The sequence below is a fragment of the Gossypium arboreum genome, chromosome 7, assembly GCF_025698485.1.
Source record: "Gossypium arboreum isolate Shixiya-1 chromosome 7, ASM2569848v2, whole genome shotgun sequence".
Lineage (NCBI taxonomy): Eukaryota > Viridiplantae > Streptophyta > Magnoliopsida > Malvales > Malvaceae > Gossypium > Gossypium arboreum.
This window is the reverse complement of record NC_069076.1, coordinates 1267260-1289969: the sequence shown is the minus strand read 5'-3', so window position 1 is coordinate 1289969 and position 22710 is coordinate 1267260. Positions and strand designations below refer to the sequence as shown.

Sequence of the window (22710 nt, the reverse complement as noted above, 5' to 3'; positions counted from 1 at the left end):
ATTTCGAACTTTTTGGCGAAAAAGTCGAAGTTGGTCTAGAGAAACTTCTTTTGTATACCTCTTTACCTCTTCTTTCTCTTTGCATCTTTCGTTATACACTTCTTCCATCTTTTGAGCTCGATCGACAGAATCACAAATTCCGAATCTCTGTACCTCCAATCATCATTCGATTTCATCATTAAGCCCTTCTTCAAATCTAATGCACATTTCTTCCTCTGTCGGTACAACATCCCGAGCATATCTCTTGAGATACACAAATTCTCTTTCATATTCGCCCTTGTTTTATTCCCTTGTCGAAGATCAAGAAATTCTCTTCTTCTTATCTAAATATCTCTTTCCCACATACTTCTTCTTAAATTCGTTTTGGAAGAATTCCTGTAAGTTTATCTGCAGTACCATTGCCTCAATGGTTTCCCACCAATTATACGCTTCTTCTTTCAATAGCTAAAGCTGCACATCCCAAATAGTCCTCCGGAGAACACATCATCTGCTTAAAACTCTCTCCAAACTCTTTAACCAATACTCGCTTTAACCGGATCATCGTCCGATCTCCTCGAAATTCTTCACTCCAAACTTTCGAGTTTTTCAATTGGTGTTCTTTTGCTAGATTCATCTATTAAAGGAGGAGCAACCGGGTTGTAACGGTGGTACAAGAGGGGAGGAGGAGGTTGTTGTGCCCGACTTCTTCCTTGTATTGTTTCATGATACCACTGATTCATTAATCCGTAAATCATATTTTTAAGTTCTTCCTCTCTCATCAAAGAAATCGGGACATTACCACTTGTTCCCTGCTCAGAAGTCTGTATTCTACTATTAACTTCCTCTTCCTGACTAGCACCATCGGGTCTATCAGACATCTTTACAATCTATAACAAAAATTAGTAATTAGATCGGATCATTCACATCACACTATCACAGATTTATATGGCATGTATTTTTAAACACTTTACACATCAAATTCGTTCCGAGAATCGACTAAACCAGGCTCTGATACCAATAAATGTAACGCCCCCTTTACCCGAGACCGTCGCCGGAGTCGAGCACGAGGCATTACTAAACTTATTTGAGCACTTAAACAAATTCAAACAATTTATATCACACTTTCCAGACAAGCTGTCCAACTGTGTCATAGTTGCTAAATAATTCATATCTCGAGTTATAAAACTCGAAATCCAAATCCATAAATTTTCTCTGAATTTATACTCATATATCTACTTGCCAATTTTTTTCTAGAATTTTTGGTCAAGCCAATTAGTACAGTTTATTATTTAAAATCTCCCCTGTTTCAGGGTTTGACTACTCTGACCTTTTTGTATTACGAATCAGATATCTCTCTGTACAGAGCTTCAATGACTATGCTGTTTGTCTATAATAAAACTAGACTCAATAAGGAATCTGTACATATAAAGTATGACTTCTAATTATCTTTGTAAAATTTATGGTGAATTTCCAAAGTCAGAACAGGGGATCCAGAAATTGCTCTGGCCCTGTTTCACAAAAATTTAAACATCTCATAAATTATAGCTCATATACCTGTTTTGCTTCTTCCATATGAAAATAGACTCATCAAGATTTGATTCCATAATTTATTCATTATTTAATTCCATTTCTACTATTTTTAGTGATTTTTCAAAGCCAAACTACTGCTACTTACCGAAAACTATTTTAGTACAAATATTGTTAACTAGTTTATAACATCTTTACTTCAATTCATTCAAACTCTATACATGCCATATAAATCTTCAAACATAAAACAAAAGCTACCGAATTGATCTGGATAGTGTGCTTTGTTGTGTTGATCCGATCTACCCACTTCACTTCAAGTCAATCTACATAAAAATATTAAACACACACAAGTAAGCTTATTGAAGCTTAGTAAGTTCATAGGTTAAAAGTAATGCTTAACAAACATAATATTTCCAAACAATACCAAAACATTTACTAAAGTTTCCTGCGATTCACAACCATTGTTATAATAATTCACATAGTTGAGCTCAACAAGAATAACTACTCAATCTCTTCCATTTGGATCACTTCTCTTTTATTTCTTATAATCAAATTAGGAAACGGCTTACGAAATTGAGTACGTCGTTGCTCAATGCCACGATTCACAACTCAGTATGGTTTTCCTCATTGAAATACCATACCTACATTTTTCAACTCGGTATGGGAAATGCCATACCTACATTTCTTAACTCAAGATGGATTTGATAATACCATACCTACATTTCATGTTCAGTATGGATAATACCATACCTACATTTCACAACTCAGTATGGATGATACCATACCTACATTTCACACTTTGCCATGGAACAACCATGGTCTTATCCAATCAATTCATCACACGTCACGATACTAACGCATTACTCAATCCTGCGTTTTCCTAATTTGCATTTCCACATTTATTCTTTCATTAACAAAATCTACACAATCCCACAACAAATTAGTATATAATAACACATTATATACTTCAATCATTCACAAATAAACATCTAATTTCAACCATATGAACTTACCCGCTAATTTGTAGAAGATATTGAAATTTTGGGACTATTCGCAACTTTTTCTTTTCCTCGTTCTTCTTTGGATTCTTGATCTATAATATAAAATATTTCTACTCATTAGCATTTATTTGATTTCTATTTCACTTCACAATTTATGCTGTTCAAATTTCGAAATTGCACTTTTACCCCAAAATTTGAGTTTTCACAATTTAGTCCATACTCAATTCACCCATCAATTGAACTAATTTTTCTCAATTAACACTTTATTTTATCATTATAAACTATTTCAAAACCTTTTATATTCTGAATTTCAACAGCAACCTTCAATTCACAACTTTTTCACAATTAGGTCCTAAATATCATTTCCTATCAAAATCACTTAATAAAACCACCTTAATATGAAATTAGAACTTAAATTTCATAATAATTCATCATAAAATTCCCTTATCCATCCAGGGTAACTTCCAATTTCACCCATAAAATCAAAAACTAATGAATTCTACAAGTGGACCTAATTGTAAAAGTCATAAAAACATAAAATTATCAAGAAAAAGCAAGAATTAGACTCACATGATGTAAAAATATGAAAACCAGCTTTCTCCAGACCTTCTATGGCGTTTTGGCTGAGAAATTATGAAGAAAATGTCTAGATTTTTCAATTACATCATTATTTAACTATTAACTTTTATCTATTTCCAATTTTGCCCTTGTTCACATTGTTTTCTTGCTTATTTCATACCCAAACCGTCCAGCCATTAACCTTTGGGTCTAATTGCTCTTTAAATCCATCTTTTAAATACTTAAGCTATTTACTCACAATTTAACAAATTTTGTGCTATTTTCAATTTAATCCTTTTCAATTAATTAGCCATCCAAACGTTAAAATTTTCTAACTGAAACTTTAATACTAACTCAATGACACTCCATAAATATTTATAAAAATATTTATAGCTCGATTTTCAACTTTGAGGTCTCGATACCTCATTTTTGACCCGTTTGACCTAATAAATTCTTTTAATTCACTAATTTCACCATTTCACAAATTCTTCTAAATTCTTACTTGACTCATAAATATTAAATTACTATCTTGTTCAATCTTATTTGTCGAATTTAGTGATCTCAAATCACCATTTCCGACACCACTGAAAATTAGGCCGTTACAATTAAACTATATTCAACTATACACTTATCAATCATATTCCATTTTAATTCATTTCAGTAACTGTCAATTTCATTTATATCATATCAACTTACTATCCCTGATAGCTTTCAGTATATACATACGATTCATATATCTCATAATTTACAACTCAATTGCTTATACCGTTTCTTCTATAAGAAACTAGACTCAATAAGCTTTAATTCAATATTTTATTCATCCTCTAATTCAATTTTTACAATTTTAATTTTTTAACATTGAAAGTTTTAATTTTTTTAAATTTATTTTTCATAAAAACAATTACAAAAATCTTGTCACTTATAGTTTTAAAGAAATAATAATTACCACCTCAATTCTATAAACTAAATTATTCTTATACTGAAAGTTTCTAAATCAATTTCTTGAATCAATTTAAAAATTAAAATATTAAATAAGTAAAGGATAAATGGAATTCAAAATGAATGTTATTCAAATGGCAAATAATCTCAACATTGTATTTTGAATCTAAAAATCTCTATTTTTAACCAACCCATAATTCTTTAAATTTGGAATGAATCAAATAAAAAAAATAGCCAACGACTTGCATTTAAATTAATTAAACTCGAAGGCATCTAAATTTAAAATATTTAAACTCAAAATGAACTCAAATCTCAAATGAAAAAAGTTCATTGAAGAAAATTATGACAACTACGAATTCATCTACATGAAAATTTATCGCAATAGCAGTTCCAATACGGAATCAAAAGTGATTGAAAAACAAACATAAGCAACTTACAAGATTAAAGCCCAGCGCATTTTGTACAATTATAATTTAGTTCTTAAATCTTGAAAGCTTTGGAAGAAACCATTCTATATACATATTGTGTATAAAATATAAGTATATTTTCATAATTTTGGAATTTTTATAATATTTGTATATTATTTTTCTTTTCTTTTTGTATATTTCTGTTATTTTTAATTTTATTATGAAAATAAAAATTTTAAAAATAGAAAAACATTGGTGGTGATTAAAAGTACTTTATATATATTTATATATACATATAATTTCATGTTTCTTTTTATATATTTTAATGATTTATCTTTTTCTTTTGAATTTTCACTATTTTTATATTTTATGTTTTTTGAAAAGAAAAGCATGCTTTTTAAATTCAAGAAAATTTTATAATTTTTCCTGATTTTTATTTTTCTTGAATTTTTCCTCATCTTTTACTATTTTTTAGCTTTTTTTTTTGCATTCATTTAAGAAAAAACAAAAAATTGGGTGACGTGGAGCACTCTCAATGGGCCACATCATCTTTTTTTTTTTGTAACAACAATAACAGTTGGGATATTGTGTTTGACGTTTGAAAACTTCATGTACCAAACTAATAAAAATTTCTTTAGGTATTAAATTGATAATTGGGTGCAATTTTGGGAAAGGGGGCAAATAGTACATTAACCCTTTTCTAGAATTAAGTTGTGTTATTTATAGTAATAAACCATTTACTAAATCAATACTTGTGTTTAGAGCTAGGCAAACTTAGCGATTTCTTGACTTTCTACCAACACAATCTTCTCCATTATTTTCAAATCCGAGACTTACTTAGAGTATGGGCTCTAAATTCACCGACCAATCCATTAAAAGTAATTTTTAAGCTCCATTTCTTCATCTATTAATTACAACATTATTTAGTCATGGAGTCAATCCGCAAAAAGTATCATGATTGTAATCTCCCTATTATATACCATTAGGAAAGCGACTTATCAAGTTCTCATCAATGATCTTTTTCTTGGATTTAGTGCTTTAAGTGGTAGTATTTTCATCTATGAACTCTTGTATTTTTTTTCAAAAATTTGGTTTTAATAATATCCATTAATTACAGTAATACCATTTGTTTATTGTCTTCGGTGGTTTTTGCATGTAAAGCAAAATGGAAGCAAATATTGGCTCAATGGTTATTTAACGTTTAACTAATACTAAGTGGTATTGCGTGGTTAGATCGTAATACGAAAAGATAACTTGTATTAGTAAATGAATATAAACATATCCTTAGCCTAATTAGAAATGAGCATATCGATTGAAATACTAATATGTTGTCTATCAACTCCAATCGGGGAGTTACTTTGTCTTGAGTATCGAAGCGGATGACTCCTAGAAGATAGAGACATGATGTGACTAATTGGACTAGCAGTACATCAAATAGGATCCAAGTAGAATAGATCTTAGATCTGTTTATGTATGTGTGACTCATATACTTTGATGTAATTAAAAGTCTAAGTTCAAATACTTAAGGAACCGAAAGTTAATGCGTTGGGTAAATGACTTCTACAGTATTATAATTTACAATAGTAGAATTCATAGCCCAACTAAATAGGTAAATGATATCCTCTCATAGACATTACATGATAGATGAAAAGTAAAAGTTATCACGGGTCGTTTATCTTTGTGATAAAGGACTTTATTACAATTTGATAGTAATTGACTTTTCATGAAAGAAGATATAATGATTACCATGAGATAAAATAAGATCATATTGGGATAACAGATTTATCCCAATGAGATTAAGGATATCTTATGAGGGTAACACACTTATGATAAGGTCATTGAACGAGCACTAATTAAGTAGCTTTATTAATGGTAAGTAATTAGGGAGAGCTCAGTCACGATACTATAGTGGAACGATTTCGTGATTAAATGAGTTTATAGTTAATAGGCGAAAAGTTAAAATTTAATTATAAATCATTTGAGCATGAATTGCATAAATATATATCCAATCGGCCCATCTATTAGCTTGTTGAAACTAGAAATGAATTGTATATAGAATCAAATAAATAAAAATGGATGGAAATGATAAAAATAAAAAAATGAGTTATATTCGCAAATGATAAATTTTCCCCTCATATTATTATACTAGTAACCAAATGAGGCATAAATGTTATATTGATCAGTTCAAAAAATTTTTAAACTCGTACTTTTATACAGACTAAATTTCTTTCTCACCTACGTGAATAAACACATTTATTTTGTTTATAATAATAATTCATAATAAGTACAAAATATATGTAGATTAAATATGAAAATTATTTATATTAAATTAATAAATATATTTAATAATAATTAAAAATAAACTTTTTAAAAAAATTAATTAATTACAAAAATAGATTGAAGGAAAAATCATTTATGAAATTGAGTTATTGTTTTTATCAACTTTTTGTTCTCGTGATAATTTTTTTAAAAATCAAGCACTCATTTAATATTTTTTATTTTTTTCTCCCATCGTAAATACACGTGAAAATAAAAATATTTTAGAAAGAACACATTGATATTACCTGACAGGCTGACACGATGGTACCATCAATAAAATTTTCTTCTTTTCTTATTGGTAGAAAGGTTGGATTGTGCTGCCGAAATTTACTTTGGAATAAAACTATAGGCCAATAAAATATTTTTGAAATTGACCTTGTTTTCATAGAATAAAACTTGTTATATAGTGTGTGATGGAGCGCGTAGACTTCACGGTTTGTAATAAAACGAAGAAAGTTTCGTGCTGGATTCATCCACCTGAAACTAGAGACGTGTCTACTTGGACGTCATTCATTATTTTCCTTTTCAAGGTTCCCATCTTTTCCGGCCAACTTTATCTTCTCTGGAATGCTTTGTGACACGTTTTTTAAAAAAGAATTATTTTAACATTTTATTTTATTTTTAAATTTATATTATTTTAAAAATCACTTAAAATAATAAAAATAATATTTATTAACTTTATTGATGTGACATATAAAATTAAAAATTTAAAATATTTTTAAAATTTAAAATATTTTTAAAAATTATTAAAAATATAATATATTTTAATTTTTACAAATTAATGAAAAGTTAATGTGACGTATACATGTTAATTTATGTGTATTTCAAACCAATATAACTAATAAATATTTTTTTCCGTTTATTTTAGATTAATTTTGTAAACAACGTAAATTTAAAAATTAAAATAGGCCAAAAATTAAATAGAAAATTAAACTAACTATTAAACTAAATTTTACAATTTTTATTTTACTTTTATAATTTATAATAATTTATTAATTAAAATCGGATTTATAATTGAAATGAGGAACCAAAATTCCACCACAAAGATTAAGTGAATCCTTCTAATAAAGTTACTTCTCTTGACCCTAAACGAAAACTCGAATAATCATGATCACATTTGAAGGATTATAAATTTATTTTGCTGATGGATATGGTCTTTTATAATCAACGAAACAGAATGGAAATTCTTGAGGTGACCCAAGTTACCCCAACCTTTAACTCACCAAAATCAACGACTGAGTTCCGTCTTCCACTCACTTTCTCCGACATAATCTGGTTCAAGTTTCCTCCTGTTGAGCGCCTCTTCTTTTACCAATTCGACGAGTTAACCCCTGCCTGTTTCAACTCAGTTATCCTCCCAAAACTCAAGCGCTCTCTTTCTCTCGCACTCGTCCATTACCTCCCCCTCGCTGGCAATCTCAAGTGGCCACCAAACGAACCTAAACCCATCATTTTATACACTCCAAACGATGGAGTTTCCCTCACAGTTGCCCACTCCGATGCCGACTTTAACATCCTCTCCAGCGATGGGGTCTATGACGCTGCTGAGTTGCATCCTCTCAAACCTGACCTCGTAATTTCAGATGTTTCGGCATCAGCTATAGCTTTGCAAGTAACCCTTTTCCCAAATAAGGGGTTTTGCATAGGAATCACAGCTCACCATGCAGTTCTTGATGGCCAAACCACAACCATGTTCATCAAATCTTGGGCTTATATATGCAAGCAAGGCAACGACGAGAACTCACCCTTGCCACCTGAGCTAACCCCAGTTTTCGACAGGTCTGTTCTCAAAGGTCCTGATGGGCTTGACATGTTATATTTGAACCAGTGGTTAGCTAGTAGCTGGTCAGACTCAGATACAAGTAAGAAAAGCCTGAAAATCATGACAAGTGCAGGAGGAGGAGGAGCAGCATCAGATCTAGTTCGAGCAACGTTTGAGATTACTCGTGAAGATTTCAAAAAGTTAAGAGAAAGGGTGTTATCTAAACTATCAGATAGTGCGAAAGAAGTGCATCTATCAACTTTTGTGCTTTCGTTTGCTTATGTAGCAACTTGCATGATGAAAGCTAGAAGAGATGGAGATAGAAAAGTTGCTTTCGCATTCACAGCTGATTGCAGGCCACGATTAAACCCTCCTGTCTCACAAAACTATTTTGGAAACTGTAATAGACCTAAAATTGAAGTGGCGAAAGCAAGGGATTTCCTTGATGAAAACGGATTTGTTTTTGCTGTTCAGAAAACAAGTGGGATGGTTAAAGCTTTAACGGAGAGATGGGTTCTTGAAGGAATGGAAAAGATGCTATCATATTGTTTCGATGTTCTTAAAGAAGCATCTGAGTCAAAGCTTCAAATTATATCTGTTGCAGGGTCGCCTCGATTTGGTGTTTATGGAATAGATTTTGGATGGGGCAAACCCCAGAAGGTGGTAATTGTTTCCATTGATAAGAGTGGAGCTATTTCCATGGCAGAAAGTAGAGATGGGAGCGGGGGGGTTGAAATTGGTTTGGCTTTAAATAAGCACGAGATGAACAATTTTTCTTGGTTGTTTCCTAGATACGTTTAACGGGAGGGTTTATTTTAATTTATTTTGTTGTTTTGTATTGATATTATGTTATTTTTCATTTAAGCAGAGGTCGATTGCTCCACTTTATGTTATTTAAGCAGAAAATAAAACATGTGGAGGTGGTCGATTGCTTACCCCACTTTTATCTATTTCTCCAAATAATTGAGTGTTGAGTATTTTTTACTAAATAATTTTTTGTTTGATATATATGTTAAGGAAATTCCGAAAAACAGGTTTTTTACTTCAATATTATAAAAAAAAATTTATACACGAAAATAGGTTGTCAATCAGATTAATTACGAAAATGGTAAATTTTTCAGGTCGTGCCTACCTGATAGGAGCAACCGATTTTTTTAATATTAATTTTTTTTTGTTTAAAATTTTTTATTATATTTATATTTTTTTTTCGAGTTAGTATACAACCCGTATATACGAACGGAAAAAGCATACATACATGTTGCGCCTATCTGACAGGCACGACTAGTTGTGCCTTCTTGGTAGGCGCAACTGGTGGGACCCACATGCTTAATTTGAATGTCGCAAACAAGTAGCAATGAGATTCAATAGAAATATCTCTTTTGATGATATGAAGGAAAAAAATTAGTGAAAAAAATTATAAACGTTGTGGGAGAAGGATCTAGAAACTTTTCTACAAGTTTCTAGTTTCGACGGATCCCATAAAATTCACCGAAATAGAACTTGTAGACGATGAAGACGTGAAGACAATGGTCGCTCTTTATTGTGGGACTTGGAGCAACCAAAATGCACCAATTCAGTTATTTGTTGAGTTAGTTAGTGTGGAGGAAACTGAAGATCCCACTCCATTAGGTGAAGAAAATGGAGCTCAATAACCGTGTATGGTGGTTCCGATATCATACGTTGGTAGTCAATCAACTATACATGGGATCGACATTGATCTTAATGCTGCACCCGAGACTGCTGTGGTTGGTGATGATGTATACCATAGTAGTGATCCTTCTAATCATGAAGTCGATAGTGAAAGTGATCCCGACGTGGATGAGGTCCCGGATGAAATTGACGATGAAGGCGTGAATGAGGAAGTAAATGTTAATGCGTCTTCAGTCGGGAACCAGATTCATCGTATTGTGATACATAATAATCCTGGGGCACACATGTCTCGAATAGACCCCGATGCGGCGCATGTAGTCGAGTTCCCAAAGTACCCTAAAATACAATCTGCTCATCAGATGGCCGTATATTCTGATCCTGAAGAGTTGTTCGTGGGCCAGAGATTCGAAAATAAGGAAGAGTGCGTATTTGCCATTAAACGGTATAGTATGAATATATCAGTAGACTATATAGTCGTCGTGTCTAAACCGACATTATATATTGGAGAGTGTTGGAAGTCGGCGGAAGGCTGCAATTGGCGGATATGAGCTGCATTTATCCAAAAGTCGCAGATGTGGGAGATACGAAAATTTGTTGGGCCTCACACATGCATTTCATCACGTATGACAGAAGATCATCGAAAACTTGATTCCAAAACTATCTATATGTGCATCATGCCAATGGTTGAAGACATGTCGACCATTAAAGTTTCGGTACTGATTGCCAAAATACAGGAACTATTCCAGTATCGAGTGTCATATCAGAAGGCTTGGATAGCTAAACAGATGACAATAGAGCAATTGTACGGAGATTTTGATGCATCATATAATGAGTTGCAGGGATGGATTGCCGCTATAAGGGAGTACGTACCAGGGGCTACCATTGAGTTGCAAACATGACCTTATTACGGCCCGGATGAGCAACTACAACCGAGAAAAAGAATTTTCCAATGGATGTTCTGGACGTTTGATCCATGTGTACGTGCATTTCCCCACTGCAAGCCGTTTGTGTAAGTAGATGAGACATGGCTATACGGTAAATATACACAGATCTTACTTCTTGCGATTGCTCAGGACAGGAACAATAACGTGCTCCCGATTGCGTTTGCCATCGTAGATAAAAAGAATATGGAGTCGTGGGAATTCTTCCTTACAAACCTGCGGAGGTATGTTATTAGTAATGATAGTATTTGCATCATCTCTGATAGAGGGAAAGGATTAATTGCCACTATTAGGCGTTCCGGTGTGCCATGGAGATCTATTTATTGCATACGGCACATTGCGTCTAACTTCTATCAAGATTATAAGAATGCAGACTGGAAGAGACAAGTTGTGAAAATGGGTAAAAAATAACCTTATCCTTTCAATATATAACCTAATGTTTTGTGATGAGACTGTAACTTATATTTTCTTAATACATAATAGCGTACGAGCTTGAGCCACACATTTTCTGGCAAAGGATAACTCGACTTGAGAATGACATGGAAGGTCAAACGAACACATCTTTCCGACAATGGTTGGGTACCATGGAGTCGTGGCAATGGGCTCAAAGTTTTGACGAGGGCTTTCGTTACGGTCAAATGACCACAAACTTGGTGGAGGGCATTAACCCTGTGTTATTGAAAACACGACATCTTCCGATTTCATCTGTCTTCTCGGCTACATTCTACAGGTTGGCTACCTTGATGCCAAGAATGGGTCAGCAACAAGTCAACCAGATGGAGGCAGGACACGTGTTTGTCGAATATGTCAGGGATGCAATGGTTGCAAACTGTTGGATGGCGAGGTCGATGAATGTAGAAGTATATTCACGACATAATAGAACATTTCGCGTTACAAAGACCATCGGTCGTTGACCCGGCATACCACCTAGGTCCTACGGAGTTGATCTCCGAAATAGACGGTACGATTGTAGGAGGTTCCGGACATTTCATTATCCTTGTGCACATGTTGTAGCAGCTTGTGCTAAAGTCTTACTCAATGTAGATCAATTTATCGATGAAGTGTATACCTCGAACGCACGTTGCGTGTATGGGAGAATGAGTTTCCCGTACTTCCTGACCTATCTACTTGGGAGGTTCCTCCGACGACATTCGAGCTTGTCACAGACAAAGGGTTGTGTAGAAACCTAAAAGGTCATCCGCAATCATCTAGAATCCGTAACAAAATGGACATTAGAGAGAAATCCGATGGGAAGTTGTGTGGAGTATGCAGATTACCCAGTCATAATCAGAATAAATGCCCGCTCCGAAACTACCATATTAGACAATCGTCACGATCGGATAGAAATTAAGATTTTGTTAATTACATGTTGGAAGAAAAAGTCCCGCCGAGTAGCATTAAATGGATTTTTTAAGCATTTTAAAATTGATTTTTTTAATACTCCTCTTTTTTTTTTTGCAATTATGTACTTCAACCCAAGCAAATCCAAAATTCACCTTCGAAGCACATGTTTATATACAATTTACATACGTACTCCGGGTGAAGCATGACTATTTGTGTTCATACATACTTAACTCGGATTTATTATGTATTTCAGTTACTATTATAATTACGTTCTTCAACCGGAGGAATGATGACTATCATTTGTAATTAAATGATAAAAAACTCATTACATAAATAGTCATTAAATAATTTGCCAAAAATAAATTAAATGTCAAAAAATTTATTACATAAAAAAGGAAGTTATTTATATTACAAAACTCCCTAAAATTGATGGTTTGATGGAGTGGTTCTAGGGGTATATTTTTGTGGAGCCCAACGTTCACGTTGCGGACGACTGCGGTGATCAACATTCTATTTATCTGTATGTGAGGGTGTGTGAAACATAGACGAAAAATTATATATCTCAAACGCCATCGATGAACTTAAGCCGAGAGGAGTAGAATATGACGGTGGATATGGGCCTGGAGGAGTAGAGTACGGCGGTGGATACGACTCTTGAGGAGTTGAGTACATGAGTGGATACGGGCCGGAAGGAGCAGAGTGCTGAGATAAATATGAGCCGGGATGACTGGAGTACTGAGGTGGTAGTGGGTTAAAGATATCAAACTCTGAATGATATCCGTGGCCTGAGGAGCCCGAGAAATAGTCATCGCCCCCTAAATCTGGATGATAAGAACTACCTCCAAAGTGTAGTTCCGGCTCTGGCTCTTGCTCTTGCTCTGGCTCTAGTGCATGATACGGATCTGGAAGATGTTTCCCAATTAGTGTCGTATGCGGGGTGGACTACCATCGACCGCCCACCAAACAAAAATGGTTTCCCTATATCACAGCACCACTTTAGGTACTGTAACGAGGGCTGGAGATCCAAACCACGATCCATCTGAGGTACCCTCCCAAACCGGTTGTTCCACATCGTAACATATTCTTCATGCTTATCTCCCTAATCAAGCCCATGCCTCCCCCTCCTGGTCATCCCATGGATATCCCCCAATCGTACTGGCAGACTCGGGATATATTGAATGCAACCGAACTGCCGAAGTACTCGATCGCCATGATACCACTCCACTATCTGAAAATTGATAACGGGTGCGCTAATGCACCATAAGTTTGAGTGGACGCGGGCAGACGAGGGAATCACAGCCATAATTTCTAGAACAGAATGCGGCATCCAAATGAACTGCACAGTTAATCACATTTTTTATATTAACGTAGGTCGAGTGAAATAAAATAATAAAATAAAATTGATATTGGAAAAACTTACCCCCTCTCGAGAATGATTTTCGATCATCAGACGGTATATCAAAACCGTGTATAACCTTCCGATACTCGGATTTGTGCTCCATCTAAGAAAAAAATTGTTAGAACAACATAATCCGAAAAAAAAAGTCAACTAATTGTTATAACGCATAAAAATTCATCACCTATTAACGAGTGAGAATATATATGATTGGTGACTAATTGATGCCAAGAATGGCGTCTGGTAAAGTGCCCACGACTGCAGCAGTATGAGGCATCCGTCTATGTCCACCGCAGAAGGATCTGTCGTCCGACAAAGTTCTCGATACAACATGGCTAACACTGCGGATCCCCAACTGTATGAACGGGTGTTATGTAAATTAGATAATAGGGGTACGTACATCAAGTGAACAGTACTGCCGTTTGATTCCTTCATAAGTACACCCCTTATAAGGTGCATAATGTAAGCTCGAACGGCCTGCATCACCTCCTATTCATTGGCAGTTCTTGACAAATACTCAAAATTGGCCTTTAGCCATGAAAACCTCAAACTGGAAAATTTCCCCTCATTTGGCGAGCGTCCAAGTAATTCATAGCAAAGGGTTGCCGGCCTGGAGATCGAACTTAAGCCCGTGACTGCGTTCCCGTCAATGGGGAGCCCGAACTGTACTACAACGTCTTCTAGAGTGATGGTGCACTCCTCGCATGACAAATGAAATGTGTGGGTCTCTGGACGCCATCGCTCGACTAAAGCGGAAATCAAGTCATATCGCAGATCAAAAGTCCAGATCAATGCTGCTGATCCAAACCCGGCTAACTCCAAGAACGGTATTAGGTGTTCATCTGGCTGAAACCTTATACTATTAACACGGCCTCTCAATACGCGGTACGGCTCCTAACATCATTATATTAGTGAAATAGTTAATACAATATAATTTAATTCAACAAATAACATGACTATGAAATAAAAATTTTATTACCATCTCCTTAATGGCACTTGATATGTGATTTGTATTTTCAATCAAAGAACCCATTTGTTACAAATCGCAATTAAAAAAATTGAATTCATTTTTCTTATTTTAAAAGATACAATAAATTATTTCAAATTTTAGAAACAAACACTGTAAATATCTCATAACTTCTCATTTTTACCTACAATTTTTTATGTTAGATAACAATAATTATATAATTAAAAACATATAAACTATCTAAATATAAAAAACATACAATTAAAAAGAAAAGAACTAGAAACATACCTAATTAGAAGAACTTCCAAATAACCTATAAAATTATATAACAACAAATTTAATCAACATTTTAATAAATCAATAAAATTATCAAAAAAATATAATAATATAAAATTACATTATATAAAAATTACATTAAAAATCACAAAACACTAAACTATAAACACTAACAATTTATAATCATATACTAACACAAAATAACTATAAAATTATTTTTTAAATACATTACTAAAAAAATCACAATACACTAATACACACTAAACCACTAAACACTAACAATATATAACTTAATCTTAAATTACTAATAAAATAGCTATAAAAATATTTTTTAAAATATATTACTAAAAAATCACAATACACTAATACACTAAACCACTAAACACTAACAATTTATATAACCTAATCTTAAATTACTAATAAAATAGCTATAAAATATTTTTTAAAATATATTACTAAAAAATTACAATACACTAATACACTAATACACTAAACCACTAAACACTAACAATTTATATAACCTAATCTTAAATTACTAATAAAATAGCTCTAAAATTATTTTTAAAAATATATTATTACTAAAAAATCACAATACACTAATACACTAAACACTAACAATTTGTAACCTAATCCCATAAATTATTAACAAAACAAATAACTATAACAAAATACAAAAACTAATAATTTATAACCTAATCATAAACTACTAACAAAATAATTATACAATTTTTTAAAAAATTTACATTGCTAAAACTCACAAAACACCATAATTTTATAATAAATTACTAAAATAATACATTACCCTTTTTTCTTCTTCTTTTTCTTCTTCTTCTTCTTCCTTCTTCTTCTCCTCCTCCTTTCTCTCCTTTCTTTCTCACAATCTGTGGCTGCTTCAGACATAAGTTGGCGAGGTTAGAGACTGATATGGCGGGGTCCAATCCTTCTCTCAGGCAATGGTTGGGTAGCATGGAGCCGTGGTAATAAGCTCAATGTTTTGACGAGGGGTACCGATATGGTCAAATGACAACTAACCTCGTTGAGACCATTAACTCCGTCTTGAGGCATACGCGTCACTTACCAATTTCAACGGTTTTTTCAGCCACATTTTATAGGCTAGCAACCTTAATGCAAAAAATAGGGTTGAAACAAGGAAAACAGTTAGAGGTAGAACACGTGTACATCGAAAAAATTAAAGATGCCAGGAAAGAGAATGCTCAAAGGGCTAGGTCGATGAATGCAGAACTATATTCCTGAAATTTGGAAACTTTTTTAGTGACAGAGTATATCAGTCGTCGGTCGAGGATCTCGCCACGGTCCTACAGAGTTGATCTCCGAAATAGGAGGTGTGAGTGCGAGATGTTCCAAACACTAAGGTATCCGTATGCACATGTGGTTGCAGCATGCGCTACCTACAGTTTGAATTTCAAACAATATATCAACAATGTGTACACTCTTGAACATACGTTGCGTATTTAGGGTAACGAATTCCCCGTATTAAGGGATGTATCTGTTGAAACCTCTTTTTAAAAGGGAAGTATTTTGAAAACGGGAGCCGCCACCAATCTTTTAAAGTATGGTTGGATCACCTTATAAAACATTTTGGTCTACGAAATTATGAGAAAACGGGTTCGGGAGTCGGTTATGTATGAGGAAGGGTTAGCACCCTCGCGACGCCCAAAATTGGTGCCAAATTGAATAGTTTGGTCTTAATGTCAAAAGTTTGAAAGAATTTAGAAATAAGATCTCCTATTAAAATCGTAATGATTTGAGTTTAAAAAAAAATTATTTCGCTTCAAAAGAATATAAACATCACATCCAGCATGATTGGACGCGATATTCTTAAACTTTCGTAACTGAAATCATCTTGTGATTTTCAAAACTTATTTAGGAGGATATTTTAGGCATTTAGATAAACGGGAAATCGCAACCCAGCATGTTAGGGCACTACTTCCCAAATTCCTAAGTACCAAAAACATTGCCTTATTTTTTAAATTCTTTTGGATTGAATGAAATATAAAAGTTCTTTAAAGTGATGATGCATTCAACTTATTTCAAAAGATCAATATTAAACAAATTAACCTACATGATACCTACTTTATTATTCCATGCAAGTATAATATAAAAATAATAAATAATGACATAAATTACACAATATACATTGTCCCTTCATGCATATATAATTATAAATAACATAAATATAAACACATTATAATTTTATGCAAAAAATACAAAATAGCAAAATAATGAATATAACAATACAAATTACACATACATATACAATAGTATTTCATGTGAATATAATCTTTAAATAACGTCATAAATAATCAATTTTCATACGAATAATAAAATAACATAAAGATAACAAATAATCTATGAGATAAAATTAACATGTTAAAACAATACCAAATGAATACAAAAGGATAAAAAACAATTAAAAAATTGAAAAAAAATATATTTAGAGTAACATATGGGTAATAAAGAGAATTTTTTTTAAAAAATAATAAAATATATTATATGATATAATAGCTTAATATATATTTATATAAATAATACTATATTAAAAATGTGTGAAACCTTATAATAAATTCTAGAACTTTATATAATATGCTAATTATTTAATAATGATTTATATATTATTTAATAATAATTTAAAAAAATTAAAATTTACACCATTAAAGAATAATAAAATAATATATAATTTATAATAAAATAAAAATATAAGGAATAATAAATATAGTAAAATATATAATGTATAATAAAACTTATAAATAAAATGTATAATAATAATATAACATAATGAATAATATATGATAAAAATAATATATATACTATTTTATAAATAATATTTATAAAAATAAATAATACACATAGTATTTAAATAAAATAAACATATAAAAAGGATTAAAATCAAATTTAATTAAAAATCTAGGGTTAATTACAAATAAACAAACAATTTGGGCCTAATTGAAAAGCATATTAAAAATGGAGGGACTCACTGGGCAATTAGCCCTAATCCCTAAAAACGACGTCGATCTTCAGAATAGATTTTAATTACTATTGGGACTAAATCAAAATAAATGCAAAAGTTTAGGGCCAGATTAAAACAAAAATAAAATGAATTTTAAAAACATGAAAATGCGGGAGGATCAATTGGGCAATTTGCCCATTTACCAAAAACGCGTGGATCCTCCCCGGGTCACAGGTCAACGCGCTGATCCTCAGCCCTAAAACGACACCGTTTTGGTCACTAAACGGTCATCCCAAAACGACGTCGTATAGGTTGCTTATAAATGTAAAAAGAAAAAACTTCAAAAATCATTTTAGCCCCTAGTTTAAAAAAAAAAGAACAGAGATCCTTTGAAAGAGGAAAAGAGAGGAAGTCCTCTGGGCTCCGGCCTCCGTCGGGCCTAACCCCGGTCATCGGACTCACGCGCCCACGCGGCTTCGTCGACTCAGCCGGATGCGGCGGTCGGAAGCTGAAAAGCTTCCATTTTTGGCGCAAATCCAATGGTAAACTCATTTTCCTTTTATTTTAATGACATTTGTATATGTTTGTAACAAGAAGAAAAGGTAAAGAACTAATCACCTCTGTTTTCTTTGATAAACTGTTGTATTTTTATTATATATCTCCGTTTAAAAAAACCGTAGCCCCTTTACATTGTTTCTATTTGGGCTTTTATAGCCTCATAAAATATCTTTACAGATTTCGATTTTATTTCTTGCTATATTTGTTTTGTCTCTGTTGTTTCTTTCCCTTTTTATAGGTAACAGCGAGAAATCTGACTGTGAATGCGTCGATTACGGCGCGATACGGAGCCGGAGTCACGGCGCTGATAGAGGGCCACTAGAACGATGCGAGATGAAGAGGCACGATGATTGGGTGTTTACGGCGAGATTCGATTTAGTCACTGGGCCTTGCTAGTTTGGGTCTGGTTTGGGTATTTGGGGATGTTGGGTTTTAGGTATTTGGGCTAAAGGTTTTGGGTGTAACCGAGTATAGGGTTAATGGGCATTCTAGTTTAGACCAATTGGGTTACAAGTGTAGCGGGTTTTGGGCTTATCAGGCCTTGAGGCCTATTTATTGTAAATGGACTGTAAATGAACTTTTGTTATTTCCTCTATTTTTATTTGTTTCATGGGCCCGGGTAAATTTGGGCTGTTACAGTATCGACATGGGAAGTGCAACCGCCTGCATTCGAGATGTTGTTAGATCGGTCACTACGTAGGAAAGTCAAAGGTAGAACGACAACAATGAGGATTCAGAATGACATGGATATAAGAGAACAAGTTGATCCAAAGCATTGCACTATATGTAAAACAGTTGGCCACAATCGGAACAAATGTCCCCATGGAAACGTCTACACTGGTCAATTTTCACGGTCTGAAAGAAATTAAATGTTGTACCTGATGTTTGCATTTTATGATCTTTTAGAAATAAAGTTTGTATTATTTAGTGTTAAGCTTTAAGTACTTTAAAAGATATTATAAATTATACAAAAAAGAATAATAAATAAGTTGTGGAACCTTAAACAAATACAACAAATATTACATAACACTTGAAATTTACATAACTCAAAATTAGAAAGAACCGGAAATGTTATCGTTGTTCGGGGTATAAGGGTTTACGGGCCTTCGTTGACGGGATGGACGTTGGAGTGTACTGTACACATCAGGAGGATCGGCAGCTGGATAGAACGTGGCTTGAGGTGGGGTGGAGTATATGTTATTACCAAACATATCAAATGATATCTGTGGTTGCTCTGGGTGAAATGAACTCAAACCGCCCATGTCCAAGTGATATGAACTTGAGCCGCCAATATCCTAGTGATATGAACTGCTCTGCAACTCATCACAAAAAGTGTCAACCCATTGGTTCAATATGTTCAAAGGTTGGTCCTTTGAGTCGAGCTCCATCATATGTTAATTCTCTAGCTCTCCAGAGGTTGATTTCCACGTCTGTAGTCGTGACCCAGTACTATCATAAGTTGTCCACCATATAAATAAACGCGCCATCGAGTCATGTACCACTATATGTATTCAGTTGAGGGACTAAAGTCAAACATGCAAGAGTGCATCTTAGGTCGCTTGTCGTACTGGGCATTCCATAGTGCTACATAAGATTGATATTTCATATTCCAATTTGTTGTATGTTTCCTCCTAATGGTCTTACCGTGATATCAGCAAATTGTTGTGGCTCGACCGGCACAAATTGTCTACAACCAAATTGTCGCATAACTCGATCACCGTTGTACCACTCAACGGTTGAGAAGTTGAGCACCAGAATGCTAATACACCATATATGAGCTTCAGCGTGAACCTACTGAGGAATAAGGGTTGTAATGTTCTATGCAGAATACGACATCCACAAGAATTGCACAATATAATATAATGAGTCAAGTCACATCACATACTGCAAATGGATAAGTTAAATCAACGTTACTTAAACTATATAAATATATATTACTTTCTCTCTGCCATACACCTCTGTTATTTGGCGGTAAATTATTAAGGTTTGGTTCGCACCAATTCCTAAAGACATCGTCCATCTGAAACTGAAACAAACATATTAGCAGTTAATCTTTGGATAATATTATCCACACGTATGAGTCATTAAATGTTAAGTATAATTTTGTTTTTACCTATTTATAAGTGGCCACGAATATGGTTGGTGCTTAACAGCCACTAGAAACGGCATCTTGTATAAAACCCAAGACTGTAGCAGACCCAGACAACTAGCCATGTTACTAACCCCATGTTTTGTTGCTCGGCAAAGCTAATTGTACAATGCGGCCAACACTGCAGATCCTCAGCTGTAACTACCGGCACGAGAAAATTCCTCCAATAGAGGCAAGTACTTTAAATAGACCCTATTGTGTTCGGCATAAATACCCCCCGATTAGCTACATAATATAGGCTCGAGCAACACACATCACCTCGTACTCAGTGGCAGTGCTCGAAAACTCCTTAAAATTTGCTCTAAACCATACCAATTTTAAGCATATGAAATTCTGTTCCCCATCATTAAGGGACCGTCCAAGCAATCTGTGCCATAGTACTGAAGGTTCCAACACTGTGCTTCAACCCATGACCACAGCACCGTCAACTCGTAACCCAAGTTGCATAGCGACGTCTTCCAATGTGATAGTGCACTCCCTGCACGGCATAATGAAGGTGTGGGTCTCCATACACCACCGCTCAACCAAGGCGGATATTAAGTTCGTCCTCAGGTCAAACCTCTGAATTAATGCGACGTCTCCAAATCCCACCAACTGTAAGTATGGCATGATCCGCTCATCCGGATTGTACTTGGGAAAATGAAATCGCGGCCTCAAAACTTGATACCCATCTTGTATGGTAAATTTTTTATAAAAATATGATAAATTAATTATCTATATAATTTAAACATAAAATTATATATTGAAGACTAAAATTGAAAGGTTCAAAAACAAAAACATCACACTTATACTATACCAACTTAGTCATTCTAAGTATTTTTTATTTAAGTTAAATTAAATATTAATATGTTAATAATATATTAATAATAGAATGAAGATTTGTCATAAAATATTAATAATAACACGTAGAAATTAATGTGATTATTAAGTCATAATCATAGTTAAGCATAAAACTAAAGGCAACTATATAACTACAAAAGTAACCTAAAAATTTAATATATTTAAATTAAAAAGTAATAATATATTAATATATTTTAATATATTAAGTATATTTTATAGTCAACATTTTCTTTTAATATATTTAAAGTTTTAATATATTTAAATTTTTTAAGTTTTTTAAATTTTAAATATATTAAAAATATATTAAATATATTAAAATTTTAAAATATATTTTTAAAAATATATTGAATATATTAAAATATTAAAATTGTTTATACTTAATATTTTTTAATATATTTAATTTTTAAAATATATATACTATTTTAAAATTTTAAAATTGGTTATACTTAACATTTTTAATATATTTAATTTTTTAAAGTTTTAAATATATTAAAAACTATTTTTTGTCTTTACCTATTAAAAATATATATTAAGTACATAAATTTATGAATGTGTACTAAAATTAAAAAAATTAATATATAAATTTATGAATACACCTAAAATTAAAAATTATAACTAACACGTAGAGATTAATTTCATGCAAGAAAATAGTTAAAAGGAATAATAATAACTAAATAGAGATCAGTTTCATGCAATCAAAATACGTTGAGCAAAGTAGTGCTTAGCAAGAAAAAAAGAGAAACTAAAATGATTGTTTTATTTAATTTATAATTAATTTTACTATTTCATTGATCCTCGATTAAGTGCGATCCGTATCTGCTCCGAAGACATTTTGATATTTGCATAATATAAAAAAATATAAATACAATATAATTAATTATAATATTACAATAACTATAACATTCATCCCTTCTTTCTTTTTTATTTATTAATATTTAAGTTTATAACTGGTCACATCGTTGACATGATGTGATTAGTTATAATATATATTTTAATTTTTAATTTAATTTTTTCTTTTTAATATATATTTTTAAGTAAATTTATTTTTAACAAATAAATATTTTTTAACAAATATATTTTTAATTAATTCAAATTTCACTTTTTTAAATAAAATATTATTTTTAACTTT

General features: G+C 32.6%; 1 protein-coding gene across 1 annotated transcript; it reads left to right on the top strand.

The window, feature by feature from the left end:
* The first annotated feature begins 7656 nt into the window (after nucleotides 1-7656).
* LOC108467003 (phenolic glucoside malonyltransferase 1-like) lies at nucleotides 7657-9484 on the top strand. The gene has a single exon (XM_017767436.2). It carries the CDS (start codon nucleotides 7875-7877, stop codon nucleotides 9291-9293), a length of 1419 nt encoding a protein of 472 aa, XP_017622925.1. The 5' UTR covers nucleotides 7657-7874; the 3' UTR covers nucleotides 9294-9484.
* Nucleotides 9485-22710: the final 13226 nt, after the last annotated feature.